We start from the raw sequence: 20,977 nt of genomic DNA on the forward strand, positions 1-20,977 counted from the left end.
TGTAGAGGTCACATTTCACCGACTGCAGAGGTCACATTTCACTGACTGTAGAAGTCACATTTCACTGACTGTAGAGGTCACATTTCAGCGACTGTAGAGGTCACATTTCACTGACTGTAGAGGTCACATTTCACCGACTGCAGAGGTCACATTTCACTGACTGTAGAAGTCACATTTCACTGACTGTAGAGGTCACATTTCAGCGACTGTAGAGGTCACATTTCAGCGACTGTAAAGGTCACATTTCACCGACTGCAGAGGTCACATTTCACCGACTGCAGGGGTAACATTTCACTGACTGCATCGGTCACATTTCACCGACTACAGAGGACACATTTCACCGACTGCAGAGGTCACATTTCACTGACTGCAGAGGTCACATTTCACTGACTGCAGAGGTCACATTTCACTGACTGCAGAGGTCACATTTCACTGACTGCAGAGGACACATTTCACCGACTGCAGAGGTCACATTTCACCGACTGCAGAGGTCACATTTCACCGACTGTAGAGGTCACATTTCACTGACTGTAGAGGTCACATTTCAGCGACTGTAAAGGTCACATTTCACCGACTGCAGAGGACACATTTCACTGACTGCAGAGGACACATTTCACCGACTGTAGAGGTCACATTTCACCGACTACAGAGGTCACATTTCACCGACTGCAGAGGTCACATTTCACCGACTGCAGAGGTCACATTTCACCGACTGCAGAGGTCACATTTCACCGACTACAGAGGTCACATTTCACTGACTGCAGAGGTCACATTTCACTGTAGAGGTCACATTTCACCGACTGCAGAGGTCACATTTCACCGACTGCAGAGGTCACATTTCACTGACTGCAGAGGTCACATTTCACCAACTGCAGAGGTCACATTTCACCAACTGCAGAGGTCACATTTCACTGACTGTAGAGGTCACATTTCAGCGACTGCCGAGGTAGCATTTCACCGACTGCAGAGGTAACATTTCACCGACTGTAGAAGTCACATTTCACTGACTACAGAGGTCACATTTCATCAACTGCCGAGGTAACATTTCACCGACTACAGAGGACACATTTCACCGACTGTAGAGGTCACATTTCACCGACTGTAGAGGTCACATTTCAGCGACTGTAGAGGTCACATTTCACCGACTGTAGAGGTCACATTTCACCGACTGTAGAGGTCACATTTCACCGACTGCAGAGGTCACATTTCACGGACTGCAGAGGTTACATTTCACCGACTGCAGAGGTCACATTTCACTGACTACAGAGGTCACATTTCACCGACTGCCGAGGTAACATTTCACTGACTACAGAGGACACATTTCACCGACTGTAGAGGTCACATTTCACTGACTACAGAGGACACATTTCACTGACTGTAGAGGTCACATTTCACTGACTGTAGAGGTCATATTTCAGCGACTGTAGAGGTCACATTTCAGCGACTGTAGAAGTCACATTTCACTGACTACAGAGGTCACATTTCACTGACTGCAGAGGACACATTTCACCGACTGCAGAGGTCACATTTCACCGACTGCAGAGGTCACATTTCACTGACTGTAGAAGTCACATTTCACTGACTGTAGAGGTCACATTTCAGCGACTGTAAAGGTCACATTTCACCGACTACAGAGGTCACATTTCACCGACTGCAGAGGACACATTTCACCGACTGCAGAGGTCACATTTCACCGACTGTAGAGGTCACATTTCACCGACTACAGAGGTCACATTTCACCGACTGCAGAGGTCACATTTCACTGACTGCAGAGGTCACATTTCACCGACTGCAGAGGTCACATTTCACCGACTGCAGAGGTCACATTTCACTGACTGTAGAGGTCACATTTCACTGTAGAGGTCACATTTCACCGACTGCAGAGGTCACATTTCACCAACTGCAGAGGTCACATTTCACTGACTGTAGAGGTCACATTTCAGCGACTGCCGAGGTAGCATTTCACCGACTGCAGAGGTAACATTTCACCGACTGTAGAAGTCACATTTCACTGACTACAGAGGTCACATTTCATCGACTGCCGAGGTAACATTTCACCGACTACAGAGGTCACATTTCACCGACTGTAGAGGTCACATTTCACCGACTGTAGAGGTCACATTTCAGCGACTGTAGAGGTCACATTTCACCGACTGTAGAGGTCACATTTCACCGACTGCAGAGGTCACATTTCACGGACTGCAGAGGTTACATTTCACCGACTGCAGAGGTCACATTTCACTGACTACAGAGGTCACATTTCACCGACTGCCGAGGTAACATTTCACTGACTACAGAGGACACATTTCACCGACTGTAGAGGTCACATTTCACTGACTACAGAGGACACATTTCACTGACTGTAGAGGTCACATTTCACTGACTGTAGAGGTCATATTTCAGCGACTGTAGAGGTCACATTTCAGCGACTGTAGAAGTCACATTTCACTGACTACAGAGGTCACATTTCACTGACTGCAGAGGACACATTTCACCGACTGCAGAGGTCACATTTCACCGACTGCAGAGGTCACATTTCACTGACTGTAGAAGTCACATTTCACTGACTGTAGAGGTCACATTTCAGCGACTGTAAAGGTCACATTTCACCGACTACAGAGGTCACATTTCACCGACTGCAGAGGACACATTTCACCGACTGCAGAGGTCACATTTCACCGACTGTAGAGGTCACATTTCACCGACTACAGAGGTCACATTTCACCGACTGCAGAGGTCACATTTCACCGACTGCAGAGGTCACATTTCACCGACTGCAGAGGTCACATTTCACCGACTGCAGAGGTCACATTTCACTGACTGTAGAGGTCACATTTCACTGTAGAGGTCACATTTCACCGACTGCAGAGGTCACATTTCACCAACTGCAGAGGTCACATTTCACTGACTGTAGAGGTCACATTTCAGCGACTGCCGAGGTAGCATTTCACCGACTGCAGAGGTAACATTTCACCGACTGTAGAAGTCACATTTCACTGACTACAGAGGTCACATTTCATCGACTGCCGAGGTAACATTTCACCGACTACAGAGGACACATTTCACCGACTGTAGAGGTCACATTTCACCGACTGTAGAGGTCACATTTCAGCGACTGTAGAGGTCACATTTCAGCGACTGTAGAGGTCACATTTCACTGACTGCAGAGGTCACATTTCACCGACTGCAGAGGTCACATTTCAGCGACTGCAGAGGTCACATTTCAGCGACTGCAGAGGTCACATTTCACCGACTGCAGAGGACACATTTCACCGACTGCAGAGGACACATTTCACCGACTGCAGAGGTCACATTTCACCGACTGTAGAGGTCACATTTCAGCGACTGCAGAGGTCACATTTCACCGACTGCCGAGGTAGCATTTCACCGACTGCCGAGGTAGCATTTCACTGTCTGCAGGGGTCACATTTCACTGACTACAGAGGTCACATTTCACTGACTGCAGAAGTCACATTTCACCTAAGTGAGAAGAAACAGTCTCCTAACTCTCTATTACGGCTGTTGATTGGTTGCAGCGGTCTCCTGATGGTCTCCCAGGGGAAAAGGAAGCATTGAAACAGGTGAGGGTAACAAGGAGCGGTAGAGGAGTATGTGGGTTTTATTTTGTAGTATCCCCATAGTCTCTTTATTATATTTACCGGTGATTTTTAAGTCCAAAATGGTTTTTAAGATAAACCCAAAAGTGAGTATTAGTGTCAGGAAGAGCGCGGTCCACGATATAACTCACGAAAGTGTGACACACGTGAAAAATACTGTTACCTTTGGAGAAGACACTTTGACGTGAACGATAATCGGCGCTAAAGACGTCTTGATTAGTTGTGCTGGATGATTAATGGTATCTGCATCTAGAATCACAAGCTGTAACGAGCGCGCCAGCTCAAAGATTCGCTCTATTTCACTCTGTACTTCAGCTGGGAAAAAGAATGGAAACAATTATCCCTATGGAATCATAATCCAGGCCATTGTCTTAAAGCAAATAATTACAAAAAAAAAACAAATACTGACAAGCAGGGAAAAATCTGTCATTTACAAAACATCTTATCTGGGTTCTGTGGGTAGAGATTTAATGGAAAGCTGCTCACCTGTGAGGGTTGTGTGCCACACGACCACTATCATAGCCTAGTGTCAGCCGCTGTAACGTCCACAGAGCTGTGTATAGTAAGTGGCCTGCGAGTACGCTGCTGCCGACTCAGGAAGGAATCATAAACAGTAACTCGTTTCAGAGTCAAATCCGACTCCTTCCTCAGGACGACCACATGTGAACCTCAGCAGCGCACTCCAAGTCTGACTCTGTTATTGACAAAACATTGGTGCAAACAATGCAAATTGACTTTTAGCGCCACCTACTGGAAGCAGCGATACTAAAAGTCAATATCAACTCTTCAAGGAACCTTCCAATATGATTTAGGATAAAAGCAAACCAGAATCTCAAATTTGCAGACACGGTGTTTTGGGGTATTGCCCCTTGTTAGTGCAAAGTATGAGATCTGATTTGGCTAAGTGAAATCCCCAGCACCTCCTGCTGGCAACAGAAGATATTTCACCCTACAATGCAAATCCACTGCACCCCCTGCTGGCAACAGTCACCCTACAATACAAATCTCCAGCACCCCCTGTTGGCAACAGAAGATATTTCACCCTACAATGCAAATCCACAGCACCCCCTGCTGGCAACAGAAGATATTTCACCCTACAATGCAAATCCACAGCACCCCCTGCTGGCAACAGAAAATATTTCACACTACAATGCAAATCCCCATCACCCCCTGCTGGCAACAGAATATATTTCACCCTACAATGCAAATCCACAGCACCCCCTGCTGGCAACAGAAGATATTTCACACTACAATGCAAATCCCCATCACCCCCTGCTGGCAACAGAATATATTTCACCCTACAATGCAAATCCACAGCACCCCCTGCTGGCAACAGAAGATATTTCACCCTACAATGCAAATCCACAGCACCATCTGCTGGCAACAGAAGATATTTCACCCTACAATGCAAATCCACAGCACCATCTGCTGGCAACAGAAGATATTTCACCCTACAATGCAAATCCACAGCACCCCCTGCTGGCAAAAGAATATATTTCACCCTACAATGCAAATCCACAGCACCCACTGCAGACAACAGAAGATATTTCACCCTACGATGCAAATCCACAGCACCTCCTGCTGGCAACAGGAGATATTTCACCCTACGATGCAAATCCCCAGCACCCCCTGCTGGCAGCAGGAGATATTTCACCCTACAGTGCAAATCCCCAGCACCCCCTGCTGGCAACAGGAGATATTTCACCCTACAATACAAATCCCCATCACCATCTGCTGGCAACAGGAGATATTTCACCCTACAATGCAAATCCCCATCACCATCTGCTGGCAACAGGAGATTTTTCACCCTACAATACAAATCCACAGCACCCCCTGCTGGCAACGGGAGATATTTCACCCTAACAATGCAAATCCACAGCACCCCCTGCTGGCAACAGGAGATATTTCACCCTACAATACAAATCCACAGCACCCCCTGCTAGCAACAGGAGATATTTCACCCTACAATGCAAATCCACAGCACCTCCTGCTAGTAACAGGAGATATTTCACCCTACTATGCAAATCCCCAGCACCCCCTGCTGGCAACAGGAGATATTTCACCCTACAATACAAATCCACAGCACCCCCTGCTAGCAACAGGAGATATTTCACCCTACAATGCAAATCCACAGCACCTCCTGCTAGTAACAGGAGATATTTCACCCTACTATGCAAATCCCCAGCACCCCCTGCTGGCAACAGAAGATATTTCACCCTACAATGCAAATCTACAGCATCCCCTTCTGGCAATGGGAGATATTTCACCCTAGGATGCAAATCCACAGCACCCCTGCTGGCAACCGGAGATATTTTCCATACACAGCCATTATGAAGCATTCCCTGCTGGCAACAGACAATATTTCAGCCCACAATGCGAATCCACAGCACCATATGTTGGACAGAAAATATATTTCAGCCTGCACTGAAAATGGGAACCATGACACTCGAAGGTTTGGTTGTTACTTACTATACTTTTTTTTTTGCTTTATTACATTATTTTATATATAAGCTTGTGTTTTTTCACCAATATTTGAGAGCAACATAATCATAAACCACCAATCATACCCTTCTGATGATAAACTGACCTACGTCACTATGCCAATACTTATAGCTAACACTAGTAACTACACCCTAAAATATGTTGTAACAGGACACTATGACAGGATAACCTTGGAGTCCTTTAAAGGGGTTCCCTTTTGTATCAATAGCCCACTCCCTTATTTACTCTTTCAATTTATACTGAGCTCAATGCTAAAAGGCGGAGATGCTGATGGTCACACACTCACAAGTGATTGCATGGGTACAATTCATATTTGGCAAAGTTTGGAGAAGTTCAACATTTTTGCAAAGTTCCCTCTTTTACAGACCAAACTTTTCCACTTGCCTCCGTTTTCTGGGTCTGAATGCAAGAAATCCGTCTGAAAACAGAAGTTCTGCTGTCTAGGAGGTTTTGGCAGGTTTTTGCTGATCCTTGGAAATTTGCCCACTCTTCTCGGAATCAGGAGGTCTCCCCATTTTTTCACCAGAAGAGTTGGTAATGATGGTGCAAGGAGCGGTTCCTGGCCTTTTAATGATGGCATATCCTTAGGACCGGCTATCATTACATGATCCATCAGAAAAACACAGAAGCCATAGCGATCGTTGAGGAGCCACTAGCCCATCATTGCGATACAGCCGTATGTGAGTGCCATTACTCAACCTTTCCGCTAGGTCAGTCCCCACCAGTCACTTACTAATACATGCATTCAATATATTGTTCACAAGACTCATAAATAACTCCGAGCACAAGACCGAGCTAAATATATACCTGCTATCTGTATGCATGTGATTTACACGGCATCGAATTATCAAGTTTAAGAAATCTGCTGTTCACATCTAATTATCGCTTCCCTTGGTGAAGACTGGATATAGCTACACTGCTTACTAGGCGGCTTAAAATATGGCGAGAATGTTCACAAGTTATCAGCGCGGACGGATAATCAGCGAATGTGATTAATGAACCATTAAATGGATATAAATACACAAGACTCATTTTTCTGACATAGAGTCGTTCAGAAAAAGATTGCGGAATGGATCCTATTCATCTGTTTCAATCGGGTTTATCAAGAAGGGTTCAATGGATACAATGAAGCAAAGCAACAATACTCAATGTAAAGTGGATACAAAAGGATCTAAATGGGAATTCCCAGATTCTGAAGTCATCTGGATGCAGCACAGGTGTATATCCTATAAACTCTGCTCCACTGATTGTCAATGGGACTGCTGGAGAAAGCCGAGCACAGCGCTCCACTGATTGTCTATGGGACTGCTTGACAAAGCTGCGCGCAGCGCTCCACTGATTGTCTATGGGACTGCTGGAGAAAGCTGAGCACAGCGCTCCACTGTTTGTCTATGGGACTGCTGGAGAAAGCCGAGCACAGTTTTCCACTGATTGTCTATGGGACTGCTGGAGAAAGCCGAGCACAGCGCTCCACTGATTGTCTATGGGACTGCTGGAGAAAGCCAAGCACAGCACTCCACTGATTGTCAATGGGACTGCTGGAGAAAGCCGAGCACAGTGTTCCACTGATTGTCTATGGAACTGCTGGAGAAAGCCAAGCACAACGCTCCGCTAATTGTCAATGGGACTGCTGGAGAAAGCCAAGCACAGCACTCCACTGATTGTCAATGGGACTGCTGGAGAAAGCCGAGCACAGCACTCCACTGATTGTCAATGGGACTGCTGAGAAAGCCGAGCACAGCACTCCACTGATTGTCAATGGGACTGTTGAGAAAGCCAAGCACAGCACTCCACTGATTGTCAATGGGACTGCTGGAGAAAGCCGAGCACAGTGTTCCACTGATTGTCTATGGGACTGCTGGAGAAAGCCGAGCACAGCGCTCCACTGATTGTCTATGGGACTGCTGGAGAAAGCAGAGCATAGCGCTCCCCTGATTGTTAATGGGACTGATAAAGAAAGCTGAGCAGAGTGCTCCATTGATTTTCTATGGGACTGCTGGAGAAAGCCAAGCACAGCGCTCCACTGATTGTCTATGGGACTGCTGGAGAAAGCTGAGCGCAGCGCTCCACTTATTGTCAATGGGACTGCTGGAGAAAGCCAAGCACCTCGCTCCGCTAATTGTCAATGGGACTGCTGGAGAAAGCCAAGCACAGCACTCCACTGATTGTCAATGGGACTGCTGGAGAAAGCCGAGCACAGCACTCCACTGATTGTCAATGGGACTGCTGGAGAAAGCCAAGCACAGCACTCCACTGATTGTCAATGGGACTGCTGGAGAAAGCCGAGCACAGTGTTCCACTGATTGTCTATGGGACTGCTGGAGAAAGCCGAGCACAGCACTCCACTGATTGTCAATGGGACTGCTGGAGAAAGCTGAGCATAGCGCTCCACTGTTTGTCAATGGGACTGCTGAGAAAGCCAAGCACAGTGTTCCACTGATTGTCTATGGGACTGCTGGAGAAAGCAGAGCATAGCGCTCCCCTGATTGTTAATGGGACTGCTAAAGAAAGCGGAGCAGAGTGCTCTATTGATTTTCTATGGGACTGCTGGAGAAAGCCGAGCACAGCGCTCCTGCCAAGCACATCGCTCCGCTGACTGTCCACCAACAAATTGCGAAAAATATTAGCGGGTACAATTTTTTGCGACTTGCTTTTCATGTTGGCTGTGACTTTGGGGTAACATTGCGACCCCATTGCTTGTATTGCTTTGTATTGTAGCAGTGACAGATACAGATCTTTGGTTAGGACCAAAGCCCCAGCCTTAAAGAGATCCTGTCATGTCCCCAAACACTGTTAAACTGCAGATATATGGTTAATCTGCTGGCAAATAGTATTACAATGAAGGAGTGGATACTGGGAGAAATTGAACTTTATTCCTCCTGGTAGCAGCAGGCTTTCAGTCACAGAGGCGTGCCCCGAGGGACTACAGTCACAGCTCAGGGCACAGTTAGTGTAAACACGCCCTGGCACTTTCATTGACAGCTCAGTTTGCACAGATGTGCTGCAAAGTCAGCTGTCAATCAGAGTTTATGGGCGTGCTTGCAATGACTGAAGCCGCCCAGCCACGCCTCTATGACTGAAAGCCGGCGGCTCCTTGGGAGAATACATTTTCTCAGCGCTTTTAGTAAGGTGACCGGACAGCATTGTATCACTATTAACCTGCAGATTAACCCCATATATGCAGGTCAATAGTGTTTATGGACATGAAAGTTTCCCTTTAAAGACAGGGATCTGCAGAGCACCATTTACAGTTCTAGAAAGCCTCAGGATGGCATGAAGCCACAGTGGTTAGATCCCAACAAGTGATCAGTAAGTTATCCTTTAAGGCTATGTGCACACGTAGTTTGAAGTCCTGCGGATTTTTCCACGTGGATTTGGAAAAATCCGCAGGTAACTTCTCAGGTCAAAAGACCTGCGGTTTACCTGCGGATTAGCCTGCGGATTCACACCTCTACAATGGAGAAGTTGTGAAACCACAGCAGAATCCGCACAAAGAATTGACATGCTGCAAATTTGAACCCGCAGCAAATCCGCGCGGCAAAAACTGCAGCATGTGCACAGCGTTTTTCAGTTTACCATTGAAAAAAATGGTACTGTACAACGCACCTAAATCTGCTGCGGACCCGCAGGGCCTAAAACGCTGCGGATACGCAGCAGAATCCGCACCGTGTGCACATGGCCTAAGGCTCATTCACACATCAGTTTTTCATGGCTAGCACTCATACATTTGATAGATCACACCAGCGATTTTTTTGCGGACCGAGTGATTTCTGCAAAATCGCCGAGACATATCCAATATTGATCTAAGTGTCGGATCAAACTCGCCTATGCAAGTTTATGGGTTTGTGAAGAAAAAAAATCGGATATTGATGACCTAGCCAAGAAATAGGCAAATAATATTATATGCCCGGACAACCCCTTTAAGCCTTTCATTTATAATCGATAGCTCCATTTTGTAGTGATGTAATGAAGGATCCCTTTAAATGGCTTTCACAGGTAGGAAAAAAAAAACGCTTGCCATCATATATAATACAGTGTCCCTTGGATTCCTGTACTACAATCGCTGCTCATAATCCATCAAAAAGAAAATATCAGTGGAAATATTGCATGAAACAATTCGCTAGTGTTGGGTTTTAATTAAAGGCGCGCGCCCCCGCTGCGTAACATTTCATTCAGACTATTGATTTTCGTGCCTGATCTTTGCTTTTCACATCAGCAGCCTTGGCAAGATCTACGGCGTATCTGGAAACGTAAGTGGATTTGTTGTGTTAAGTTGCACAGTAATTCACAGTGACACCCACTGTCAGTCACACGGAGAGCAAAGCCCACATTAAAGGGACGTGTCGTTCTTTCTCCGGAGAACACCGCTTTAGAGACCCAGTGGTCTGTAGCACATTTCATAAACCGAGGGGATGTGTGCAGACAAATGTGTCTAGTAATTGCCAGGAAAAATTAGCCTGAAACTCCATTGTGCGCTCAGTGAATAGAATGACGGCAACTTTTTTTTTTTGCAAATAAGCATGAAGTGGCACATGAATGTAAAATATGGATTCATGCAAGAGCAAGCACTGGATTATATAACTAAAGATGCTTAGATGACACAGCAAATGCTAACACAGCTCGTATCCTGGATGAAGCATGTATAGCAAGCGCATGTTAAAGGGGATTTCTGGGATTTTTTACATGGATTGACATTTATTAAAAAGGATCAGTCACTAGATTTCAATATACAGACTGCATACATTATTAAATAGATCCCTTTACCTGATGAGGCTGGTGTACTTACTGTGAAAATCCAAGTCAGAATGGCTGTATAATGCTTTATGAACGTTTACTCCCAGTCTAAGTCCACCTAGCCTGACTAACAGCTCCTCAGTATCCCTCGTCCCTGACATTGAATCTTAACAGATTGACAGGTCCTCAGTGTCCCTCCTCTCTGCTGCTACTGAATCTCCATCCACCTAGCTTGACTGACAGCTCCTCAGTGTCTCTCTTCCCTGCTGCTGCTGAATCTCTGTTCACCTCACTTGACTGACAGCTCCTCAGTGTCCCTCCTCCCTGCTGCTGCTGAGTCTTTGCTTAGCTAACATGAATGACAGCTCCTTAGCATCTCTCCTCTCTGCTGCTGAATCTTCACTCATCTAGCCTGACTGACAGATCCTCAGTATCCCTTCTCCCTGCTGCTGAATCTGCACTCATCTAGCCTGACTGACAGATCCTCAGTATCCCTTCTCCCTGGTATTGAATCTTCACTCATCTAGCCTGATTGACAATCCCAGTACCCTACCTCCCTGTTGCTGCTGACTCTCCGCCCACCTAGCCTGACTGACAGATCCTCAGTATCCCTTCTCCCTGCTGCTGAATCTGCACTCATCTAGCCTGAGTGACAGTTCCCAGTGTCCTTCCTCCCTTTTGCTGCTGAAACTCTGCCCACTTATTGTGACAGCTTTTCAATGTCTCTTATTCCTGCTACTGCTGAATCTCCGCCCTCCTAGGATGATTGACAGCTCCTCAGTATCCTTCCTCCCTCACACTGCTCAGTACCAAAGACATGAGCTCTATAATTATTTTGATTTTAGGATTATACAGGATATACATTTTGTCATGGATTTTTTTTACAGTAATTACACCTGCCTCCTCAGGTCTAAAATATTTAATTATGTATGCTATTTGCATTGCAAAATCTGGTGACATCATCATTAAGTAATTGGCAAGAGTCATAGAACAAGCAGCACCTTCTGCATTCTATTAATAAGGCAGTGTAGTATTTTCTGGTGGTGTATCTCTGTCCTTTAGAGTTGATTGGGAAGAGCTGCAATACCAGAAAGATCCACTGCACAAAGACGGCGCTGTGTCAGGTCATTGCAGTCAGGAGGCCTAATCAGCGGAGGTCGCGGAAATTCCAACTGCTCCCATATCCATGGCCATATATCCATATCTCATTTACATTTTGGTATTGATAAATCCAAGTAAATAGCAGGCTGTTGTACGAAATAGTTAGAACACTTGTCTGGCAGGTTGGATAACTCCCAATATACCTTTCATTTTTAATAACATGAGGGTCCAAGAAGGAGTAAAGCATAGCTGCCAACAGTCTGAAATATACAGGGACTGTCATTATTTTTAGTGGCCATCCTAGGATGAAAAATGTCGGGGTTTGTGTAGATCAGAACCAAAAGTCTGCATTAACAGGGGAAATCGGGGCCTTTCTGGGCAGGTTTGGGTGGGGCCTAAACACCCCCTCATTACCTACTGTCATTCTGACAAAGGAGGAGGAGAATGGCTCCTCAGGGGCGGGAGGACATGGGATTTCAAAGAGGGCCCTAAGGGGTATTGGATGTGATCTAGATGAATGAAAAAAGGAGAGAAAGGAAAAAAAGGATGAAAGAAAACAGAGAACGAAAAAGAAAGAAAAAAGAGAAAGAAAGGAAGAAAGAAAGAAAGAAAGAAAGAAAGAAAGAAAGAAAGAAAGAAAGAAAGAAAGAAAGAAAGAAAGGAGAAAAAGAAAGTGTGAGGTAGGGAAGGAGAAAAGAAAAAGAGAAAGAAAGAAAGAAAGAAGGAAAGAAAGTGTGAGGTAGGGAAAGAAAAAAGAAAGAGAATTAAGGAGAGAAAGAAAGAAGTGTGAGGTAGGATAAATTATATAGAAAAAAATAAAGAAAAAGAGAGGGAGAGCGACCTCTCGTCTTTGTCTCTTTACAAGTGGGGGTAGGTATTTGTAGCTTTACAGGGCGGGGAGCCAGGTTTTCGTCTCTCTGCTCTACTTTGCAGGTGCAATATATGGTGCAGAAGGAAAGAAAGGAGGTTCCAGCCTCTATGGTGCTGGTAGAATACTGATGACAAGAACAAGGTTAATTTCTTCTTTGATTCAGCGTTGGTATATAGCATAGGAACCATAAAACTTTTAATATATAAATGATAAAAAAACTTAAGACACCAATAAACCAAATATATGACATTACCACATACAAGGTGCGCACGTCGAACCAGTGCAATAAAAGAATTGGGGGGTTGTCACCCGTTTCGCTGGAGATCACCCTCAGGACATAGGGATCAATGATACGGTTCAGTCCCTATAACCCCTGTTGTGCCTGAGTGCAGGACTCCCTCCCTAACAAGGGCAGCATAGCCCTGCAATAATGAACCCCAACTATCCCTACTCGTTTCAGCCTTATTTCGTAGGCTTCATCAGGGGAATTCTTTTTAGTAACAGGGATGAGTATATAAATACTAAATATTGAACGTTCTTTGAGCTTTGCATTGGCAGTATTAGCTCAGGCGAGGGCTTGTCACATATGATAGCGCCCAGTGTGTTCCTAGCATCGTCCTATGCCGCCTCCTGAGGGTGATCTCCAGCGAAACGGGTGACAGCCCCCCAATTCTTTTACTGCACTGGTTCGTCGTCAGGACATTGTATATGTTATTGTCATATATCTGGTTTATCGGTATCGTAAGCTTATATCCTTTATAAAAGTTACGTTTTCTGGTTTCCTATGCTATATACCATTGATCCTTGGGAAAGGTCGTGAGCAGCCATATTGGCTACGTCTTCTTTGATTCGGCGCAGTCTTTTTTGGCAGCATTGCATCCCCTCGGCCGATACTGTCATTAGCTGTAGGTTTTCCAGCCATAATTTCTGGACCTAAAATCTTCATATTGAATATTCACCAGTTATTTAACTTTTATTATGACTTTTGCCGTTTCTGAGAATATGAAGTTCTTACCCAAGCTGGACCTGGTGTTTGAGCGCTCGATTATTGCTCTTCTGCTGGGATTATTCAGGACTGATCTCTTGGCCAGAGAAATGTCGGCGGTGACCCTCGTGATGGATATCCTAAGAAAAGGCGAAATGTGTTAAAATGACAGACTGATATAGATCAGAAGACGAGTTCATCGATTCTCTTACTTTGTTCCGCTGTCCATTGTGACAGCAGTTTATATTCAGAATATTTCTGATTGGGCTACACATAGATTAATGGACTAGGATGATCTCACCCATAGTGCTCAGCACAGCACTACTATTCTACTTTTATTCTACCGTTTTGTGTATACAGCTCCTGCGTAGACTTCCATGTAAACCATCTACACAAAATCAGGAAAAAAAAAGTCCAATTTTTTTTTTTCTCTGAAATAGTGCCACTTTGGTCAATAGGTGGTGTCAGGTATTGCAGCTTAAATGAAGCTGAGCTGCAGTACTAAAGGCAACCATGTGCAAGAGTGGCGCTGTTTCTGAAGATGTGGGATTTTATCAGTGCGCATAGAAGTGGTGCACATAAAATGGTAGAATATTTGTCTTACGTATGTTGTAGTGCCCCCCTCCCGAACTTATATATGCCATGTAACTGGCCAAAATTATCAGTCCCCCATTCCCGTGTGCAATGCCCCCATATGGTCCATATGTCACCTATACAATGCATGGTGGATTTTTTTTCCCCTCACCTCCCATCAAACCTGTGCTTCAGGAAGTCAAAAAGGGCTTTCTGCATCATGTCCGTCACCTTCCCAGAAAAGAAGAGAATGAAGAAGATACAAGGAGGAAAGAAGAGAAAAGAACAGACAAAAGTGAGAAAGAAAGGACAGAACATGGAAATGTCCACACGTCTTCATTACATCCAGCAGCCGGGAAGGAACCGCTGCGTGTCCTTCATGGAAGGAGTTAACTGAGACGGATAATTTCCAGTATTTATCTGATCTCTGAAGAATCAATTATCGTCCAAAAGAATAATCTTACAGGTTTCCCTCTCTTTGAAGGGACATAAGCAGAATTCTTCAGATCTACAAAGCATCAGTGTCTGAGAACGGGGCGGCGGAATCAGTAACTACACATTCCATGGAAATTATATTTCTCAAATCTATCTAATATCTATCCTATTATCTATCATCTATCTATCTCATATATATCTATCCTATCTATTATCTATCATCTATCCATATCTATTATCTACAGTATCTATCATCTATATATTATCTATTATCTACAGTACCTATCTCATATCTATTATCTATCATCTATCTATCTCATATATATCTATTATCTACCTATTATCTATCATCTATCAGCTATCTCATCTCCTATATATCTATCCTATTATCTATCATCTATCCATATCTATCTATTATCTACAGTATCTATCTCATATCTATCTATTATCTATCTATCATCTATCTATTATCTATCTATTATTTACAGTATCTATCTCATATCTATCTATCATCTATATATTATCTATCTATCATCTATCTTTTATCTATCATCTATCATCTATCTCATCTCCTATATATCCTATTATCTATCATCTATCCATATCTATATATTATCTATCTCATATCTATCTATTATCTATCTATCATCTATCCATATCTATCTATTATCTATATATCTATGTATCTCATATCTATCTATTATCTATCTATCATCTCATATCTATCTATTATCTCTCTATATTTCTATTATTTATTATCTATCATCTATGTTTCTATTATTTATGATCTATTATCTATCTATTGACAAAGACCGTGCTGTGAGGTCGAAACGTTGCACCACTTGGTGCTGGATTAAAGCCCACAATTTTTTCTTGAACTGGAGTGCTGCCTGATTTTTTACCATTTATTATCTATGTCATATATATATCTATTATCTATCTATTATTTTTACAAATTATCTATAATTCTCTCTCTATCTATCTAATAAACATATATTTATAAAGTTAGATAACTATTTTATATTTTTCATTTGCACATATCTTTATCTTTTACATGTACGTTTGATTTCACCCATGTTAACAAAAAGTATATGTTTACTGTACAAGTTTTTTTTTTTTTACAAGTTTTTTATTGGACGGTGCAAGATTGTGTTTAATTGGTATCAATTACAAATTAAACCATTTAAGGGAATCTGTCAGCAGGTTTGTACTATTTAATCTGAGAGCAGCACAATGTACGACAAGTGAGTCTGATTCCAGTGATGTGTCACTTATTAAGTTGTGTGCTGTAATTTCAATACAATTAGTGTTTTATCAGCAGGAGATTATCACTGCAGGACAAGGTCTCATGTGCAGGCAAGTCAAGCTAAGCTGTGTAACCACACCCCCACCACTGATTGGCAGCTATCTGACAATATACACAGAAAGCAGCCAATCAGTGGTGTGGGCGGGCTTATACACAGCTCAGAGTTGAGGACCACAAAAAAAGAGTTCATTTATATACAGGGAAGAGGGGGCAATATCTCAGGGATGAAGAGAGACAGGAACAAAAGAAAAACTGCACCAGATCTAAAACAGTGGCATTTTACCTCAGGTAAAAAAAAACAAAAAACATATTTATGACAAGGGACGTGTCCTCTTTAACCCCTTTGCGATATCGGGCGTAATAGTACGCCGATGTCTGACTCCCTCCCTTTGATGTGGGCTCCGGCGGTGAGCCCACATCTTTTCTGGCACATGGCAGCTGTTTTGAACAGCTGACACGTGCCCGATACAGCCGCGGGTGGAATCGCGATCCACCCTCGACTATTAACCCATTAAATGCCGCTGTGAAATGCTGGCAATCGCGCCAGAAACCCGCCCATCGGTGACCCCCGTCACGTGATCGCGAGTCACCGGTGTGTTGGCATGAGAACCAGAAGTCTTCTGGAGACCTCTATGATTGTCACTGCCGGCTTGCCGTTAGCGCCACTCAGTGGTCGGCGCTCATAGCAAGTGAGTAATTCAGCTACATACAGGCGAACTGATCATCGCCTGAACGTAGCTGAGCCGATTGGGTTATGGCAACTTCTAGTATCCCATAGACACTATTGCAGCATGGGAAAAGTAAAAAAAAATGTTTTTAAAAATATAAAAAATATATAAACGTTCAAATCACTCCCTTTTGCCCCATTCAAAATAAAATAATAATAAAAAAACAATCATACACATATTTGGTATCGCTGAGTTCATAATTGCCCGGTCTAGCAATAAAAAAGGATTAACCTGATCGCTGAACGGCGTAGCGATAAAAAAGTCTGAACGCCAGAATTACGTTTTTTTTGTCGCGGCGACATTGCATTAAAATGCAATAACGGGTGATCAAAAGATTGTATCTGCACGAAAAAGGGTATAATTAAAAACGTCAGCTCGGCACCCAAAAAGTAAGCCCTCACCCAATCCAAGATCACAGAAAATGGAGACGCTACAGGTGTCGGAAAATGCACAATTTTTTTTTTTTTTTAACAAAGTTTGGAATTTTTTTTCACCACTTAGATAAAAAAGAACCTAGACATGTTTGGTGTCTATGAACTCGTAATGACCTGGAGAATCATAATGGCAGGTCAGTTTTAGCATTTAGTGAACCTAGTAAAAAAGCCAAGCAAAAAACAAGTGTGGGATTTCACTTTTTTTTGTAATTTCACTGCACTTGGAATTTTTTTCCCTGTGTTCTAGTACACGACATGGTAAAACCAATGATGTTGTTCCAAAGTACAACTAGTCCCGCAAAAAACAAACCCTCACATGGCCATATTGACAGAAAAATAAAAAAACGTTATGGCTCTGGGAAGAAGGGGAGCGAAAAACAAAAACGCAAAAACGAAAATACCTCCGGGGGTTAATGCAAGTCAAGAAAAGTTAAGGCTGGACATGTTTATGACATGAATAAACAGCTAAATAACTATAGAAATACATAAGTACATTAGTGAAAGTGCATTGTTCCTATTGTTATTGCTAAAGTCTGTTTCCAGTGCTATAGGAAACAGTCAGCAAGCCTGCTACAGTCAGACACCCCCCCCAACAACTCATCCAGCAAAGAATGCTGGGAGATTTCAGCTCAGAATTGTGAATGCAGCTCAAGAATAAACCCCTGCTCCTACTGGTGCCCAAAGCCATCAAATCTTTCTGCTACTGTCATTAGATGCACAGTCACCTACCTCATAGCCTTTGAGCGATGGACCCACTAACACTACAGGCCTCATGGATGGCACAACGTCGTAAGGCGCAACATGTTCAGTCTGAAAACACAATAACATGGCATTAATGACTGTGCAGCTGGCAGTCAGAGGACGAGCCGCGAGATGCAGTCAAAACAACTCACCACTTTCTGCTTAGGCTTGGCTAGAAAACAAAGAGAAGACAGTCACATCCATGTAACCGAGAGAATATGAATGGAAAGCATGTGTTACTGCATCGAGATGGAATATCACGGTGCCAAAATAAATACCGAAATAAAGCAGCAAACAATAAATAATACCTATATAATACAGGCCTAAAATGACATAAGGGCAGACAACATTTTCAGTAGATGCAGTCAAAATTGATTCCTAAACATAATCCCTGCTCTCAAATTGCTGCCAACCCTCAGTTTTTGTAGAGTGCCCCCATATTAGTGTTAACATAATAATGGCAAGTCTGAGGGTACCTATTATTGGAGCCAGCTGAAGTTATCCCCAGAATGCTGCCAGTCAGAATGCTCTATAGAATCAACAAAGTGTTCCCGTGAATACTGCCTACTAGAGTGTCACCTATAGAGGCCACAAAGATGGTGCTTGTCAAAGTGCCCTCCATAAATATAAGCCCACATGAATAGTGACAACTAGAGTGCCCACATGAATAGTGACAACCAGAGTGCCCACATGAATAATGACAACCAGAGTGCCCACATAGTGACAACCAGAGTGCTCAAATGAATAATGACAACCCAAGAGCCCACATGAATAGTGACAACCAGAGTGCCCACCTGAAAAGTGACAACCAGAGTGCCCACCTGAATAATGACAACCAGAGTACCCACATGAATAATGACAACCAGAGTGCCACATGAATAGTGACAACCAGAATACCCACAGGAAGTGACAACCAGAGTGCCCACATGAATAGTGACAACTAGAGTGCCTACATAGTGACAACCAGAGTGCCCACATGAATAGTGACAACCAGAGTGCCCACATGAATAGTGACAACCAGAGTGCCCACATGAATAGTGACAACCAGAGTGCCCACATGAAGTGAGAACCAGAGTACCCACATGAATAGTGACAACCAGAGTGCCCACATGAATAGTGACAACCAGAATGCCCACATGAATAGTGACAACCAGAGTGCCCACATGAATAGGGACAACCAGAGTGCCCACATGAATAGGGACAACCAGAGTGCCCACATGAATAGGGACAACCAGAGTGCCCACATGAATAGAGACAACAAGAGTGCCCACATGAATAGTGACAACCAGAGTGCCCACATGAATAGTGACAACTAAAGTGCCCACATGAATAGTGACAACCAGAATGCCCACATAAATAGTGACAACCAGAGTGCCGACCTTAATAGTGACAACCAGAGTGCCGACCTGAATAGTGACAACCAGAGTGCCCACCTGAATAGTGACAGAGTGCCCACCTGAATAGTGACAACCAGAGTGCCCACCTGAATAGTGACAACCAGAGTGCCCACATAATGTGACAACCAGAGTGCCTACAAAGTGACAACCAGAGTGCCCACATAAATAGTGACAACCAGAGTGCCCATATAAATAATGACAACCAGAGTGCCCACATGAATAGTGACAACCCGAGTGCCCACATAAATAGTGACAACCAGAGTGCCCATATAAATAGTGACAACCAGAGTGCCCACAACTCGATTGTCCACAAGAATTACAGCCCACAAAATAGCGACAACTCGATTGCCCACATAAAGAGTGACAACTAGAGTGCCCATGTGAATAGTACCTACTATTGCTGCAAAATGATGTAGCCGGGGTATTCCCCCAATGAATAGTGATTGTCAAAAAGACTCCAACTAATAGTAAAAGTAAATGTGCAGCCACAGTGTCCATAAAAACTGTACCACCCAGAGTGCCCACATACATAGTGCTTGCCAGAATGCTCCCTAATACTATCATCCCACACAAATGTCCAATGAGAGTGCTCACATAAAAAGTATGTGCTAGAGTGGAAACAGAAATACTGCCAGCTAGAATGCCTCTTGTGAATAATAAGTCACAGTGCCCACATAATAGTGACAGCTACAGTTACAGTACCTACATAAATGGTGACCGCCACAAGACCCAAATAAATTGTGACAGCCACAGTGCCCAAATAGAAAGCGTAGTCACAGTATCTTCTGTTTCTAGAAAAGGCTTGTCATGATACAGTCTGTGTTCCCTCACCTCAGTCTCATTTCTGTAATTGTGGCACTGCCATTGCAAAGAATAGATCTACAGTTTGTACGGAAAGTATTCAGACCCCTTTACATTTTTCACTCTTTGTTTCATTGCAGCCATTTGGTAAATTCAAAAAAGTTCATTTTTTTCTCATTAATGTACACTCTGCACCCCATCTTGACTGATAAGAACCAGAAATGTAGAAATTTTTGCAAATTCATAAAAAAAACAAAACTGAAATAGTACATGGTCATAAGTATTCAGACCCTTTGCTCAGTATTGAGTAGAAGCACCTTTTGAGCTAGTACAGCCATGAGTCTTCTTGGGAATGATGCAACAAGTTTTTCACGCCTGGATTTGGGGATCCTCTGCCATTCTTCCTTGCAGATCCTCTCCTGTTCCGTCAGGTTGGATGGTGAACGTTGGTGGACAGCCATTTTCAGGTCTCTCCAGAGATGCTCAATTGGGTTTAGGTCAGGGCTCTGGCTGGGCCAGTCAGGAATGGTCGCAGAGTTGATCTGAAGCCACTCCTTTGTTATTTTAGCTGTGTGCTTAGGGTCATTGTCTTGTTGAAAGGTGAACCTTCGGCCAAGTCTGAGGTCCAGAGCACTTTGGAAGAGGTTTTCATCCAGGATATCTCTGTACTTGGCCACATTCATGTTTCCTTCAATGGCAACCAGTCGTCCTGTCCCTGCACCTGAAAAACAGCCCCATAGCATGATGCTGCC

General features: G+C 43.8%; 1 protein-coding gene across 3 annotated transcripts in view; it reads right to left on the reverse strand.

The window, feature by feature from the left end:
• The window catches only part of CACNB4 (calcium voltage-gated channel auxiliary subunit beta 4), a 120,832-nt gene that overhangs the window by 8,095 nt on the left and 91,760 nt on the right, over positions 1-20,977 (reverse strand). For all 3 annotated transcript variants that reach the window (XM_073545628.1, XM_073545627.1, XM_073545629.1), the window contains 5 exons: positions 18,180-18,199; positions 18,016-18,096; positions 14,556-14,614; positions 13,841-13,950; positions 3,781-3,932 (listed from right to left, as the gene is read on the reverse strand). In XM_073545628.1, coding sequence (XP_073401729.1) covers positions 3,781-3,932; positions 13,841-13,950; positions 14,556-14,614; positions 18,016-18,096; positions 18,180-18,199 — 422 coding nt within the window. The remainder of the gene's footprint in view (positions 1-3,780; positions 3,933-13,840; positions 13,951-14,555; positions 14,615-18,015; positions 18,097-18,179; positions 18,200-20,977) is intronic.

Source organism: Dendrobates tinctorius, unplaced genomic scaffold (assembly GCF_039654945.1).
Source record: "Dendrobates tinctorius isolate UK_male_01 unplaced genomic scaffold, ASM3965494v1 ptg000143l, whole genome shotgun sequence".
NCBI classification, from domain to species: Eukaryota; Metazoa; Chordata; class Amphibia; order Anura; family Dendrobatidae; genus Dendrobates; species Dendrobates tinctorius.